At 38.4% G+C, this 17,412-nt stretch overlaps 1 protein-coding gene across 2 annotated transcripts in view; it reads right to left on the bottom strand.

Annotated features, from left to right (window-relative positions):
- The window catches only part of LOC131227115 (rhomboid-like protein 20), a 37,101-nt gene extending 20,664 nt beyond the window's left edge, over positions 1-16,437 (bottom strand). Inside the window, exons 1-4 of one of the 2 annotated variants that reach the window (XM_058222829.1) lie at positions 16,298-16,437; positions 16,084-16,184; positions 2,274-2,414; positions 526-592 (exon numbers count right to left, since the gene is read on the bottom strand). In XM_058222829.1, coding sequence (XP_058078812.1) covers positions 526-592; positions 2,274-2,414; positions 16,084-16,184; positions 16,298-16,322 — 334 coding nt within the window. In that variant the 5' untranslated portion in view covers positions 16,323-16,437. The remainder of the gene's footprint in view (positions 1-525; positions 593-2,273; positions 2,415-16,083; positions 16,185-16,297) is intronic. The other variant, XM_058222830.1, reaches the window with a different exon arrangement.
- Between the last annotated feature and the right edge of the window lie 975 nt (positions 16,438-17,412).

The following is a 17,412-nucleotide window of genomic DNA, read 5'->3' as shown; positions in this document are numbered from 1 at the left end:
ACATGTGCCAACCTGGCATTTTCATTGTCATCTGAGCCATACATCAGCCGAACCCCACCATAGATGACCCAACACAGGATCCAGATCATCAGGCAGGGCACATGTACATTGAATATTGTTGGCAATTTCTTTTTTGAACCGGCCATAGTTTTTGTACTACAAGTGATGCCCACATGATGAATCAACTGGCTTGACTGGGCCAGGTCAACTACCCAATGGCACATCGGATGCACAGCTCTGATGTCACACCCATGTGAAGCCTCTTTTTTTTTTTTTTTTTTAAATGGAATGAATAATGATCACACCGCCTCAGATAGAATTTGTTGAGACAGCAAAGATGTTCAAATGGAATTGGGACAAGCTTACGGGCCACCGTCTTTCTGACATGATTAGAATGCCAGAGGTGGCAAAGCCAGTTTCCATCCACATGACTGAGGGCTTCTAGTGATTTCTTGATAAGTGGTTAGTCCATACCCATAAGAGGTTCAAATAGTATTAGTTCAAAAGATTAGTGGCCATGCATACCTTTAAGTAGCGCCAAAGCAAGGAATTCAAACAGTGATGTCACTATCAAGGAAAACAGGATGAAAACCTGCATAATCACAGCAGAAGACATCAATAACCTCAGCTAGATATCTAGAACCAGAATGATTACTGGTAACAAGAATAAGGACGTGAATTCAGCCAGGAATTGAGCAGGACTCCTTCATTTGGTTCCAATTAACATAGCTACGACAGATATGGGCAGAGATAATACAGGACTAATGCATGCTCATTATATGGTTGTCATTGGAGATTGGGGGTGATGAATTTCTAAATCGAAGGAAGAAAATAAAGCAGCACATCCAACCGCAACTTCGCTTCTATTGTGGTAAGGAGATGCTTCGAAGGATGAAAACAATCAACACTATAACTCTATAACGAGGATTTTATTTTTCAGAGATGGGTAGGCTGGCTCCAACCCGTGACCTCAATATTGAAACACGCCCTGTCTGCCATTGACATTGAAAAAGCATCTTACGATGATGTCAGATGCAAGTTGGCCTTGCTAAAAATTCCACACATGTGCCATTACAATGTGATCATGCTTAGTGATCTTCTCTGGCAATGCATGCTCTAGACCTTAACTGTTCAGAAAATCCTCTTTCACTAATTCATGGTGGTGTTCTGGAAATATGTATTGGTAAGCTCTCTGCTACTCTTTGCTGCCAACGAGCATGTCTTTCTACTTTTGGTCTAATGGCGACATGTGTCTCTGTCGGTACCAACCTTGGTGCTTGTGTTTATAGTCCGATACATAGAAATTCCATGTCTGTCCCTCATGCTCAATGGTATATCTAGTTACTGCATACCACTGGGTCTATGAAAATTTGACTACTCAGTCTCCCCACGTAAGGATTCCAGGCTTGATCAAGTTTTGTTTGTCTAAAAGACACGTCAGAAAAACTCATATGTACATTGGCAGATGGTGTTGGATACATGAATTGTACCAGAAAATTCAAATATCCAAAAGCCATGTACCTATCATCACTGCTCCCACAACTTTCCTGGGACCAATTCATGACATGGTCATGCTCCAGACATGATAGCACAAAATAAAAAAAAAAGGTTTGATTTCTTGGGAACAGAAAAATAGTAATTTAGGAGAAAAATTGGCATCGGTAAAGGTTCTTTGAAGAGTGTTTGGAGCAAGGATTAGAAAACAATGTTATGACCCCATAACTGCCAACTGATGTTACAGTCATAAATCAGCAACGGCCGTTATGAAATGAAAAAAAAAAAGAGGAAAACATCTGCTGTGTGGAAAATAACAGCTATTTTCTAAACCAAAATTTGGGGTTACAATTCATAATGTGATGCTGCTGTAGTTGAAGAACCAACTTCTGTAGATAATGGCCATCATTTGTTTATTATATTTAACAGCCATTCTGTGTTACATTACAAAGAGTGAGTGTTCCTGTTATAGTGGGTGTTATGACATTTTTTTTAAACCTTGGTTAGGAGATAACAGGGCCTTCAATGGCCATTATTCCGTTATATAACAGCTGCTATTGAAGCAATAACAACCATTATTTAACAGGAGTTTTTCATTACAATTATCCCCGACATGGAAAGGAATTTAAATCTCAGGAGTAGGCATGGGCATGCATGAATTACTGTTTTGTGTCAACAGTCCTATTATAGACAGAATAAGGCAGATGTAATATAGAAAGTCGCATATATATTGCCAACTGGATCACTTCAAGAAGAATTTAGGCTTCATGGTTGCTTACTGAGTATTTGTTGGAGCCTATCTGTCTCTCAAACACCCTGAAGTAATAGAGAAGATACAGTCCAAAAATCAGCTCTGGTGTAGACGAAAAGGCAAATGTAGATGTGATTAGCTTCCAAAGCTGAAGCTTTCTGAAAATATCCTGCCATAATAAATAGGATTTGACTTGAGTATATCTTTCAATATATCTGTATGGAATTCGAAAAATACTTTGTAACCTTTTTTTTTTTAATGAATATAATTTGAAACCCATCAAAGCATACAGAAAAACCATCTGATTGTAGTTGACAACACATTAAAGAGCCTGGCACCGTTTACACGGCATCATCCTAAAAGAGTTCATTAAGTATGATCTCTAAGGGCATTTTTGGATGCATGGAAAACCATGGAAATGGAAAAGGTTTTTCATTGATGTGGTACTAGAAGAAAAGAGAGCATTCCACATATCAATCATTTTATTTTTCCGTAGTAGCACAAAAAACTAGGTGACAGTTGCCTTACAAGTTACAAATATGAGATTTCCACTTACTATTCAAACAAAACTCCTAAAATTGGAATCCATTTGATAGTAGTAGTGCTCATGAAAATAATCATTTGGAAGTGATTTTTTTTTTCCCCATTTCTTGTCCATTTCCATTGCAATCCAAACATACTGTAAATAGAAAACCACATCATATAATAGTACGAAGCTCTCCACATTGATATTTGTGGGACAAGGAGCTCTCCAGATGATACATGAAGAAAAGGGTTAGAAAAATAAGAAAATAAAGATTAATTAGGTGAAGATCCTTAAAAATAGATGTTTGAACATAATCAAGAGACAAGTGACTGCATTAGATTAATTACTGAATAAGTATACGTTTACATCTGAATTTTCCCCAATCACATGATACATGGACAGCATCTTCTGCACAGTATCCACGACTTTTCGGTTCTGACATGTGGGACCCTGGTTCGGTGATCCGAACCATCAGCCTGCTGTGTCACCGTCGATGGACAATGCCTCAAAAATCTCCTTGAACAACAATCTTAACCTTCAATTTGTGGCTTAAAGATTGACAAAAAATTAGAGAAATACAACAATGGTTGAAATTCAACTTAAATAGAGGTCCTTATATTGGCCGCTAGGATCTTCTGATCCCGGGTACCATTCGAGGCAGGACAAACATGACAATTGTCAGGACCACCAAACCATGGGCCCCACTTGGAAAAATGAAAAACATGCGTATATTGTGCAAAGATGTGGGCTTTTGGTGTATTGATTAGGTTCTTAAAATGGTTCCCTACTAGTATACGCGAATTGATCCATATCCACACCATGGATCTTAACATCGGTATCCTGTCGGCTGATACGGCCGTATCGTATCTATATCGGCACAAGATGATACGTGATATGAGCCATATCAGCCCAATATGAAAAAATTGACCAGCGCCAGTGCGCATTGGCCAATAGAGGGCGTATTGGCATACACCCATAAAAGCCTATTTTTGAATTTTTTATTTTCCTTCACAATTTCAGTCACATCTCCTCGTCTTTTTTTCATTTTATGGAGGAAGCTTAAAAACTCATTTAAGGCTAGATCTAGGACCATTTTGGGATTAAAACAAATTATTTGAATGGGATTCGATAAATCAAAGCGAATTGGGCCATTACGGGAAAAATCATAAAGGAGGGTAAACCTTCGTATCTTCTTTTTGTTGTATTTCAATGTAATGAGCCCTAATTCACCAAATCATAATTGATTTGTGTTGAATTAGGGCCCATTTAGTCGACCTTCAACAAGTCAAACCGATAGACAACATTCTCATCAAAGAATGGTTTGATACACCATCATATGCATGTTCAAAATACAAAAAAAAAAAAAAAAAAAGACAGACAGACACTTGAATATCTTATTATTCTCTCTTTTTTTCTTGATATTTTCCTTATTTCTTTGGCTTAAAATTTTTGTTGGCAGATATGGTCTGATACAGACTGATATTGATACACGATGCCCGTATCATATCATTTTTTAGCCGGGTCAATATGCCCACTGATACTGATACCGATATTCAGAACCATGATCTACACTACTACTAAAAGTAGGTATAAACTTTCATATTTTTCTATTTGTTTTAATCACTTATTTTTTCATGACTTTTATTTGACTAAAATACCCCTGAATTTTATGACCATACTACCCTATTGCCATGAAACGTGTTCACCTATTGTACCTATGTGGGTACATCATGTTGTGTGTGTGCCATCCAAAACATTTAATAAGTGAGCTCCACCATGATGATAGGATTTTGCAAAAATCAGGTGAATGCAATCATTAGGTGGGCTACGTGTAGAAAACGGTTAATAACCACCCAAACAACCCCCAAATTCATGTGGTGGTCACATAATGGTTCAATTGGACTGATTTTCGGGCCATTGAACTTTCACAGTGGAGCAACCCTTCTGGACAAGCTGAATAGCTTACAAGCATAATGGTGCAGCCCTTGCAGAGCCCATAGAGGGGACCAGATTGTCTACAGCATTTGTTTTACGCAGTGGAATAGTCTAGATGCCTGTTTTATGCAGTGCGTAAAACACCCTAGCTTTATGAGTCCACCACCATTTTGTATATGTGAAATCCGCTCCATCCATCAGCCTAATGAAAAAGATCAGCCCAATGAAAAGCTTTGCACCCAAGACCTCTAAGTTCACGCTTTGTGGCCCACCTGAGTATCGATCAGGCTAGTTCTCGTATATTCCCTTCATCCATGTAAGTTACACCTGATGAATGGCTTTGATGAAAGGTTGACACCATGGTGACCTCACACAAACCTATGGTTGGTGTCCCATCCCCATCGTTCCCTGTGGTGTGGCCCGCCTGAGTTGTAAGCAAGGTGTTTCGTATATGTTACGATACGACCGTAGAGGCTAATACGTATAAGTAACGGCCATGACCGTGACGTGATACGGGAGTGAAACGGGACAGTTGGTTTTTTGGGACCATATCAGCCATTACCTCTGTAACGGTTGAAAAACATCTAGTTTTTCTATTTAATTTATTTTTCTCCTCATTTTTTCACTTTTTTCATTCGAAAAACTCTCATACATCATTTTATAGCAAATTTCAACAACTCTTACTATAGTTTTTAGGATTGAAACCATATATTGAATCGATTTGAGCAAATAGAAGCACCGAGGGCCGTTTTTTCAAAAAATTGAAAAAAGTAGTATTTGTACTCTTTTTTTTCTTCCCTTTTTTTTTTTTTTTTTTTTTTTTTTTTTTCCAATTTTTAGTTCTAATGCTTGATTGTAATGTGTAAACATTGGAGACATATAACCATGTTCATAATTTCACTAGACATCCCGATACAACACTCGCACCAAAGAGTGGACTGTTACACTACCATAAACATGTTTAAAATAAAAACCAAATACGTATTTGGAATATTTATATTATTTTAGATTTTCTAGATATTTTTTTTCAGAATTTTTCAGGCAAAATTATTTTTTTAACCGTTACGATAATCATAACGGCCATTACGCTCCCGTATCAACCATTACGGCTGATACCCGTATCGGTAATGGTGGTGACCGTTATGGCCATCGTTACCGATACGGAGTATCTTGGTTGTAAGTCTAGATGATTTTTAACCCCATGACCAATCATCCTAAAGCGAAATTGATGTGCAGAGTGGATGTCACACGGACCCCACAGAGCTTGGTGTTTTACATGTTGCATAAAACAGGTGTTGCAGAGGATTCCAGTCCATAGAGAGGAGGATTAATGTACAAGTCTGTGTAATGAGGTTTACCCAAATACACTCCAAAGTATTGCAATACAATACATCGGAACTTTAGCCTTTGAGCCTAGGTTTGCTTCCAATAATACAAACTGTTTATATGATGAGTCTCCCCTTCCATGTTGGAAAGCTCTCAATTGGTTTATTTGAACATGAATGGTCACCATAAACTTATTATAATAAAAGAGTTGAAATGTTCAATTTGAGAGTTTTTATGGGCATCCGCATCCAAAGGGGGCCCTATCACATAAATGTCAATGTACCTTATTGCAATACGTCAGGATGCATTTGATCAAACCTCTTGTAGAATATGTTATTTCACCTATGTATTCACCTGTCTATTTACCTATTCATTTGAATGCTTAACACTATATTGCCTGTGGGGCCCACCATAACATGTGTGTGCCATCTAACTATTCATTAAGTGAGCCCCCCAAGAATTGGGTATGTCAAATCATTAGGTGGGCCCCACATAGAAAACAATAGACAACCACCAAACTTAGATCTCCGTGGAGAGATGACTCTGTAAAATGTTTGGGTTTCAACTATCAAAGAATATCATCTCTCCAACTAGTTTCATGGTTGGCTATGGATGAGTCCATGAAAGGATATTTAATTAAGGAATCATGTGATCTTAACACCTAATGGCACAAGTCTTTTACTTTGACTAAATTTCTCCTCCCGTACATCTACACAAACAATGTCACTTGTACAAGATCCAAGCCATCTATCATACGGATCCCAACTACCATATTCTATTTCATATTCATGTCGTGTGCATGCATTGTTCAAAGTGTCCACAATATTATCAACAATATCCCCGTTATTATCCATATCTCCACCTCAACGATACTGAAATTCCAGGAATCGATGATACATTGCTAAGTATCGGAAATGCATCGATATTGCGAATGTATCACCAATATTTTCGACTATGTAAATTCCAAGTGTCGATTGTATCACAAATATTTTCGATAGTGTAAATTCTAAGCGTTTCTTGTATCTCCAATATATCGTCGATATTTTGATAATATTGCCAATGTATCGATATCACAAAAAATTGTTTATTAAAAAAATTCTATTTCAAATTATTTTTATGGGCGCATGGTTGTATGATGAAATGCATGTTTGTATGTGTGTATATGCAATAATGGATGCATGGATTGATAGTTGGATGGATGGATGGATGAATCATGCATGTGTGTTTGTATATATGTACGTGCATGCATGGATGGATGGATAGATGAATCATGCATTCGTGTTTGTATGTACGTACGTGCATGCATAGATGGATGGATGGATCCACCATTTTCCCCATGTTTCCCAATGTTTTCCTAAGTCAACGATATATGCTTTTAGGCCTCATTAACGGGAAACTTATTATTTCCTAAATATGCAAATATGTGTCTTTTTCACTATTATTTAATTCTTACATATGCAAAAATGTGTATTTTAGCATCTCCTGAAGTATCATTGAAATTTTCACCATTTTCCCCATGTTTCTTTAATATTTCCATGAGCCAATGTTATAGGCTTTTAGACCCCATTAAAGATAAACTTATCATGTATGCATTTTTTTTTTCTTTTCTTTCAATTATTTGATTCCTAGATAAGCAAATATGTGTATTTTAGCATCTCAAGAAGTTTTATTGAGAAATTCCACCATTTCCTCATGTTTCCCTTAGTTAGGGATACATTTCCAGGTATCGGCGATATTAATGCATGTTTCCGTATCCATAACCAGCGATACATGTAATGATATGGACACTACATGTATGTATATGCATGACACAGATGTATGAGATCCTAGCCCAATATTGAATTGAACTCACCATTTAGATGCTCTTGGAAAAAATTGAGTTGATCAATGAGCCACAATTTAGGAAAAGAAAATAAATGCAAAAATAAATTAGGTGAGCATTGTAGCGCATTTAGGGCTATCAATGGGCTCGTCCAAGCAAAATGAAAAGTTTGTTTGTATAGGCCAACCCACACAATTCAAAATATTGTCCAAGCCAACCCATCCACAACCCATTTCTATTTCATGAGTGGAATGGCCTTATTTTTAGGCAAGGATTTTAGAAAGTGAGCCCCACCTTATTTATGGCTTGGATCTCACATAAATGTGCCATGTTGGCACATGAGTTGGGCATACACATGTGAATATCAATAGTCTTTGCACACGACTACCAAGAGCACTTTATATGCCGACTCACATGTGTTTGCACAAGATTTAAAAAAAATGCTCATGACGTGATCCCCATTGAATGGAAACTCTAACATATCATTGTTGCAAAAAAATATTGATTTTAATAAAATATATTTCAATAATAAAATAATACATAATATATAAAAATTTGTTTTGAAAAACACCTTTCTGTGGGTTTTTGGGAATAGTCCCACATGGAAAAGGGAAGAGAAACATCTGTGGTTTATATGAAGGATGTGGAGTATTATAATATTTACCTACCTAGTCCGTGGACTATGGACCTTGCATGTTCCAACACCCGCGCGCGCGCGCTCAGGCTCGGGCTCGGGCACGGGCTCGGTCTCGGTCACGGGCTCGGTACGAGGGCGTGGGCATGTGAGGCAGTGTGTCTGTAGAGGCGCTAGTAGCGCACTTCGCACTTTGCATGTCCATATCGTGTCGTAGAGGATCACTCCTTCGCGACCTTGAGCGAACCGGAGCGAGGCATGTGCGAGTCGCGGTGCGACTAAGTGGCTATAGCGGGTAGCTAGTTAGCAGAGAGACTAAAGGACTGGGAAAGAAATCTCTCAGTATAAATAGAGGGACTGAAAAGAGCTGTTGCAGCAGAAACTGTAACAACTGAGCCATTAGTGCAGGGTCCAGCTGTAACTGCTGCATGGCTAGCCCAACAGCTAGAAAACGGCTAGCTGTTGTCTCACAGCAGTCAGCATGCAGCAGATTAATGGGCCATGCACAACAATCAGAAAACAGCCATAAAACGGCTAGTTTTCCAACAACCAGAAGTGGCCTAATGAAATTTAAGTCTCTAGAGCATAACCCCCTAGCCACCATAGCCTATAAAAGGAGGGCCTGGATGGGTTTCCAAACCATCTCAACTCACTCCAGCAAACCCATACAAACTGAGACTGCCAGCCCTTCTCCACTCATATATTCTAATGTTTCCAGCAACATAGCAAGGCTTAAACCTTAGCTTGAAGAACAGACCAGCGGTGTGGTCTAGGACAGTTCAACTGAACCAGTGGCTGAAGATTTAACTGACCTGTGCAGAAGTCGAAACTACTTTTTCTCTTCTTTTCTTCTTCTTTTGGGATTTTTCTTTTATACTGTAATACTGCCAGAAAGTGTATAATTGAGTTACATTTGGTGGGCCTTTGTGTTTGCTGAATGCAGACCCACACCAGGCTCGTTGTATCCTAGAAGCTGTTTGCCTGTAACCTATCAGCATACTCAATTCACTTGAGTAGGGACAAATAACTCTTTAAGGACAGCGTTTCAGACGTGCTTCAGCCTGTCCTGATTTCAAATTATTTTGCAATTTTCGGTTTCCATATTATACAGAAATACATTAATCTGTATAATTTCGAACATTTCTTAAAGTGTTATTTTTCTGATGGAAGCCGACAGTGTTTCATCCATCAAGTTGATGAATCAGGACTTGATACGTCTTGATCAGTTCGATGGAACCAATTTTACAAGATGGCAAGACAAGCTGAAATTTCTCCTGGCGACGCTGAAGATCTATTATATATTAGATCTAAATTTGCAAATACTACCTGAAGCATCTGACAAAGACACACCTGAACAAGTAGCTGCCCGCACCAAAAGAGCCGAAGACGAACTCTTATATTGAGGACACATTCTGAACGCTCTCTCCGACCACCTGTACGATCTATACCAACAGACGTCATCAGCAAAGGAGATCTGGGCCGCTCTGGAATTCAAATACAAAGCTGAAGAAGAAGATACCAACAAGTTTCTCATCGCCAGGTATTTTGACTTCAGCATGGTAGATAATAAACCGTTGCTGCCCCAAATCCAAGAACTGCAGCTAATAGTAAACAAAATCAAAGCGATAAAAATTGATCTTCCTGAATCATTCCAAGTCGGGGCTATAATCGCCAAATTGCCACCGATGTGGAAAAACTATAGAAAGAAGTTACTGCATAAAACCGAGGACTACACACTGGAACAAATCCAGAAATACCTCAAGATTGAGGAAGAATCCCGTAACCGCGATAGAAAGAATGATAACGGGAATACCTCGTCCAAGGTACATGCTATAGAAAATACTAATAACAAACATCCCGAGAAAGACGATTCCCTGAAACCTAATAAAAGGAAATTCAAGAAGAACACCCAAAAGAAGAACGGAAAGTTCAAGGGCCCATGCCATGTCTGTGGAAAAACCGGGCACTATGCTTGAGTATGCCGCTATCGCAAATCTAAAAAGGAGGCAAGTGCAGTAGAAGAAGGCGATATCGTGGTTATGATCACTGAAGTGAATACCATCCAAGGCAAAGTTCTAGGTTGGTGGTATGATACTGCCACTACAGTACATGTGTGCTACGACAAATCAGCCTACAAAACCTATGAGGAATTGACCGATGGTCAAGAAGTCCAAATGGGTAATGAAATCCGATCGAAGGTCGTCGGCAAAGGAACTGTTGAACTGATATTCACCTCTGGAAAGAAATTGATTCTAACTAATGTATTGCACGTCCGAGACATGAGGCGAAACTTAGTTTCTGGGGATCTTCTGGGAAAACAAGGCATACGGATAGTGTATGAGTCAGGTAAACTGATTTTGTCCAAAAATGAAAATTTTGTCGGAAAGGGATATGCTTTTAACGGAATGGTTAAGTTTTCTCTGAATGAAAGTAGCACTTCTGCGTATATGGTTGAATCCGCTGGACTGTGGCATGATAGACTAGCCTATATAGGGTATAATACCTTGAAGTTCATAGCTAAGAATGGTTTAATCTCATACACAGATAATGAAACCGGAAAATATGAAGTGTGCATAAGATCCAAAATGACAAAGAAACCTTTTCCAAGTGTTGAAAGATCGTCTCAAGTATTGGATCTTGTGCACAATGATATTTGTGAGTTAAACGATATTCTTACTCGTGGAGGTAAACGGTACTTCATAACCTTTATAGATAATTGCTCTAAGTATGTGTATGTGTACCTATTAAAAAGCAAAGATAAAGCATTGAACATGTTTAAAATATACAAAGCAGAAGTAGAGAATCAACTGAATAAGAAGATAAAAATTCTCCGTAACGATAGAGGAGGAGAATACTTCTCCAATGAATTCGATAACTTCTGTGAAGAACATGAACTGATACATCAATGTACAGCGCCATACACACCTCAACAAAACGGAATAGCTGAAAGGAAGAATAGAACATTAGTAGAAATGGTCAACTCAATGCTGATAAGAGCAAAGTTGCCACTAAATCTATGGGGTGAGGCACTGCTTGCAGCATGCCATATACTAAACAGAATTCCATCTAAAAAATATAAAATATCTCCATATGAAACATGGAGAGGTAGAAAACCTAACCTAGGATATCTAAAAGTGTGGGGGTGTCTTGCATATTGCAGAACCCCTGATCCAAAAAGAACTAAGTTAGGACCAAGAGCTATTAAGTGCGCCTTCGTAGGGTATGCACAAAATAGTAAACCTTATAGACTTCTACACATGGAGTCTAATTCAATAATAGAATCAAGAGACGTTGAGTTCTTTGAAAACTCACTATCCTTGGAGTCAAAAAATAATGAAATCCAAACTCCTAATAGAGAACCAGATAGCACAGCTCCACAGATAGTAGAAGCTCCTATTGAACCTTGTAGGAGTCAAAGGACAAGAATAGAGAAGAGTCTAGGAGATGACTATATAGACTCACAACGTGTCATTTTCCATCTTGTAGAAGAAGATAGAGAAAATGTTATAAGGAAAATACATATAGTAATGACTATAGAAGATGATCCTAAAACATATAAAGAGGTCGTATCCTCTAGAGACTTAGCTTTCTGGAAAGAAGCTATAAACGATGAAATGGAATCTACACTATCAAATCAAACGTGTGAACTAGTTAACTTACCTGCAGGTTCTAGACCCATAGGTTGTAAGTGGGTATTGAGGAAGAAATATCACACTAATGGGACTATCCAAACCTTTAAAGCTAGACTAGTAGCTAAGGATTTTAGACAAAAAGAAGGGATAGATTACTTTGACACATACTCTCCTGTAGCTAGGATAACATCCATTAGGATATTATTTGCGCTAGCTTCCATACATCATCTTCACATCCACCAAATGGATGTAAAGACCGCATTCATGAATGGTGACCTCAACGGGAGGTATACATGGAACAACTTGAATGATTTGTTCTACCAGGAAATGAAAACAAAGTATGTAGATTAGTTAAATCTTTTTATAGATTAAAACAAGCACTAAAACAGTGGCATGAGAAGTTTGATTCAAAAATACTATCTCATGGTTTCATGCATAATGTAGCTGACAAATGCATATATTCTAAAGTAGATGGTAATTACATTGTTATTATTTGTTTGTATATTGATGACATGTTAATAATAAGTAATAAAATGGAAGGTGTGACTGAAACAAAGAGGTTTTTATCTTCCGTATTTAAAATGAAGGATCTTGGACAAGTTGATACCATTCTTGGTATCAAAGTTAAAAAACATTGTGAGGGTTATGCTTTGTGTCAATCTCATTATATTGAGAAGATACTAAACAAGTTTAACCATCTAAATATAAAGGAAGCAAAAACCCCATTTGATCCAAGTATCAAGCTAAAAGAAAATACTAGAATAACAGTTTCATAATTAGAATATGTGAGTGCTATAGGGAGTCTTATGTATGCTATGCAATGCACTAGACCTGATATCGCATATGCTGTGAGTTAACTTAGTAGGTTTACTAGTAACCCCAGTACTGAACACTGGAATGCAATAAGTAGAGTCCTTAGTTACTTAAAAGCAACCAAAGACTTAAGACTATTTTATTCAGAGTTTTCTACCGTATTGGAAGGATATACCGATGCGAGTTGGATATCGAGTGCAAGGGACAACAAATCTACTACAGGGTGGGTATTCACACTAGGAGGTGCAGCTGTATCTTGGGGATCCAAGAAACAGACTTGCATAACGCATTCGACTATGAAGTCTGAATTTATAGCCCTGACTGCAATAGGCAAAGAGGCTGAGTGGCTAAGGGATCTTCTATTAGAAATTCCTTTCTGTGTAAAGCCTATATCGGCTATGTCACCACATTGTGATAGTGAAGCCACATTAGCTAGAGCCTATAGCGGCACTTATAATGGTAAGTCTAGACATATTAGTCTTCGACATGATTATGTCAGACAATTGATTTGAGATGGAATCATTGCTATTTCTTATGTGAAATCAAGTAATAACCTGGCAGATCCTTTCACTAAACCTCCACCGAGAGAGGTAGTAAAGGCTACATCTAGAGGGATGGGGTTGAAACTCTTCAACCAAAGTTCTACCAGTGATGGTAACCCAACCTAAAGTCAGAAAATCTCTAATTTTGGGTTTAATGGGTAAGAACAAGTCACTGATATGTGGAAAGTTTTCAGTACTAAATTATAAAACCTCATCCATAATAGATAAGTGCTGAGCGTTACGATAAGGGGTTGAGTCTTAAAACTCTTAATGAAATCCAGTCTATAAGGACAAGTATCTTATAGTAACGGAGACACTGGAAGGATTTCACCTATATGAACGAAGAGATGGTGCCGTCTCTCATGAGAGTTAGGTGTTTTCTCTCGGGATCGTTCACGAATTAGGATAAGCACATGGCCATTAATTGTGTTGAACAAGATTGTAGGAACTCTAACAAACACATAACGAATATGTGTGTGATATTTTCAATTTTTTTATCTAGGAATAATTGGTTCAAAGCTGCAGCTACCAGTGATTTCGACAGAGTTTTGAGATACTTACACTAAGGAAAGATTAAAATCGAAAGATATCTTTCTTTATGCATATAAGCTAATTATTCTGATAGTATTGTTTAACCGAGAAAATAATTTTATAAAATCAAGTGGGGGATTGTTGCAAAAAATATTGATTTTAATAAAATATATTTCAATAATAAAATAATATATAATATATAAAAAGTTATTTTGAAAAACACCTTTCTGTAGGTTTTTGGGAATAGTCCCACATGGAAAAGGGAAGAAAAAAAACTGTAGTTTATATGAAGGATGTGGAGTATTATAATATTTACCTACCTAGTCCGTAGACTATGGACCTTGCATGTTCCGCGCGCGCGCTCGCGCTCGGGCACGGGCACGGGCTCGGTGCGAGGGCGTGGGCATGTGAGGCAATGTGGCTGTAGAGGCGCTAGTGGCGCACTTTGCACTTCGCACATCCGCATCGTGTCGCAGAGGGTCGCTCCTTCGAGACCTTGAGCGAACCGGAGCGAGACGTGTTCGACTAAGTGGCTATGGCAGGTGGCTGGTTAGCAGAGAGACTAAAGGACTAGGAGGGAAATCTCTCAGTATAAATAGATGGACTGAAGAGAGCTGTTGCAGCAGCAACTGTAACAGCTGAGCCATTAGTGCAGGGTCCAGCTATAACTGCTGCATGGCTAGCTCAACAGCTAGAAAACGGCTAGTCGTTGTCTCACAACAGTCAGCATGCAGCAGATTAATGGCTCATGCACAACAGTCAGAAAACGGCCATAAAACGGCTAGTTTTCCAACAGCCAGAAATGGCTTAATGAAATTTAAGTTTTTGGACCATAACCCCCTAGCCACCATAGCCTATAAAAGGAGGGCCTGGATGGGTTTCCAAACCATCTCAACTCACACCAGCAAACCCATATGAACTGAAACAGCCAGCCCTTCTCCACTCATATATTATAGTGTTTCCAGCAACATAGCATGGCTTAAACCATAGCTTGAAGAACAGACCAGCGGTGTGGTCTAGGATGGTTCAACTGAACCAGTGGCTGAAGATTAAACTGACCTGTGCAGAAGTCGAAACTACTTTTTCTCTTCTTTTCTTCTTCTTTTGGGATTTTTCTTTTATACTGTAATACTGCCAGAAAGTGTATAATTGAGTTCCATTTGGTAGGCCTTTGTGTTTGTTGAACGCAGACCCACACCAGGCTCGTCGTATCCTAGAAGTTGTTTGCCTGTAACCTATCAGCATACTCAATTCACTTGAGTAGGGGCAAATAATGCTTTAAGGACAGCGTTTCAGACGTGCTTCAGCTTGTCCTGATTTCAGATTATTTTACAATTTTCGGTTTCCACATTATACAGAAATACATTAATATCTATAATTTCCAACAATCATGGCAATCTGATCATTAGGTGGCCAATCATGTAAATAGATGTTGGACCATTGGCTGATTTCTCTTAATATTCAAATTTGAATATTTACAAATTGTTAGTTGATGTCGATAGTTCTCTGCCCAAATATAGAAGAAATTTACACAAGTAAAACTGATGTGAAAAAAAAAAAAAAAAAAAACCAGGTTCTAGAGCTCCAATCTCCAATAAGTGACACCCGAGACGAAAAATAAAAACCCGTTTGCAATTTTAGATGATGCACTGGAATCAACCGATTACCAACAAAAAAGAAGACAGAAAAACCAGAAAACTCGTGAGATAAAAATAACTAAAATTGCAGTGAAAAAACAGGTGCTAGAGCTCCAATCTCCAATCCAATTGACGCCCATGACACGAAATGAAAAAACCATTAGCAATTACAGATGATGCACTGGAATCAATTAATTACTGTCACAAAAGAAGACACCAAAAAGCAGAAAACTCATGAGATAAAAATAACTAAAACTGAAGTGAAAAAGCAGGTTCTAGAGCTCCAATCTCCATTCCAATCGACCCCCATGACCAAAAAATAATAATCAAAAACCCATTTGTGATTACAGATAATACACAGGAATCGATTCATTGCAGATGAAAAAAAAAAAAGGAGGAAATTCATGAGATAAAGAGGAAGAAAAGTGAAAAGCGGGTACCTGGTAAGACAATTCGAGGAATGCTGGACGGCCTCGAATTCCAACGAAGATCGTAAGGAGGGCCGATCCGATAACGAAGGTTCTTGTGACAGGAGCATTGTCTGCAAGAAAAAAGGGGGGATTTTTTTTAAAAGCAGAAAATTAGAGAAATTTTGAAAAAAAAAAATTTGAAAATATAGAATATGGGTTTTGATTCTGGGCTTGGAATACGTACGGAAACCAGATGGGCCGCCGTTCATCTTCGAGATGAAGGGACGACGACCTTCTCCTGAAAAAAAAAACAGAGAGAGAGAGAGATGGAGAGAGGACGACCTTCTCGTGAAAAACAGAGAGAGAGAGAGACAGAGAGAGATTTTTTTTTTTTTCTTTTTCTTTTTCTTTTTTATCTTTTCTTTTTCTCCACGTTCCGATTGGAGTAAAGACTCATTGAAACCGACGGATACTAGATGGGATGCGGATTGCGAAATGAGTAGACTCTGTGGGCACCGTGATGTATGTATCTTATCCACGCCGTCCATCCGTTTTAACAGGTCATTTTAGATGTAATGAAAATTTTTTAAATATATATAAATCTCAACTGGACCACACCAGAGGAAAAAGTGAAAATTGAATGCCTACCGTTTAAAACTTCCTGAGAGCCACAAAAATTTTAAATCAAGTTGATATTTGTTTTTTCCCTTAATCCATGTCTTTGTAACCTTGTGAAAAGGTTGTATGACAAATAAACATCACTGTGGGCCCTAGGAAGGTTTCAACGGTGGATGATGTTATCCCCACTTTTTCCTGTGGTGTGGTCCACTTTAGCTTTGGATGTGGTTCAATTTTGGGCTTATGCACTAAAATGATCTGAAAAAATGAATGGACGGCATGGATAAGACATATAAATCCACGGTGGGCCCCACAGCGTTTACGCAATCTGATTCCTATTAGGTAACAGGCCGGTGGTGGGACCCACGTGGTGATCAAGCTGATATATGTGTTTTCCCTTAATCCATGTAGGTGTGACGTCATCAGCAAGTTGGATGGCAAACAAACATTATGGTGGACCCAAGGTAGTTTTTAATGGTGTGCGTCCATTAATCATTGTTGTCTATTGGTGTGGTCCACCTGAGATTGTTTCTACTTCATTTTCAAGGCCATGACCTAAAATGAGTGGGCAAAACAAATGAACGGCATGGATATACGCATTTCCTGTGAAAAACAGAGAGAGACTGATTTTTCTTTTTCTTTTTTAGTTTTTTATCTTTTCTTTTTCTCCAGGTTTTGATTGGAGTACAGACTCCCAAGGGAGACTGAAATTAGGTAACCGGCCGGTGGTGGGACCCACGT

Source organism: Magnolia sinica, chromosome 15, assembly GCF_029962835.1.
Source record: "Magnolia sinica isolate HGM2019 chromosome 15, MsV1, whole genome shotgun sequence".
Classification (NCBI taxonomy): Eukaryota; Viridiplantae; Streptophyta; class Magnoliopsida; order Magnoliales; family Magnoliaceae; genus Magnolia; species Magnolia sinica.
The sequence above is the reverse complement of the archived record's forward strand: the minus strand, read 5'-3'. Positions and strand labels throughout refer to the sequence as shown.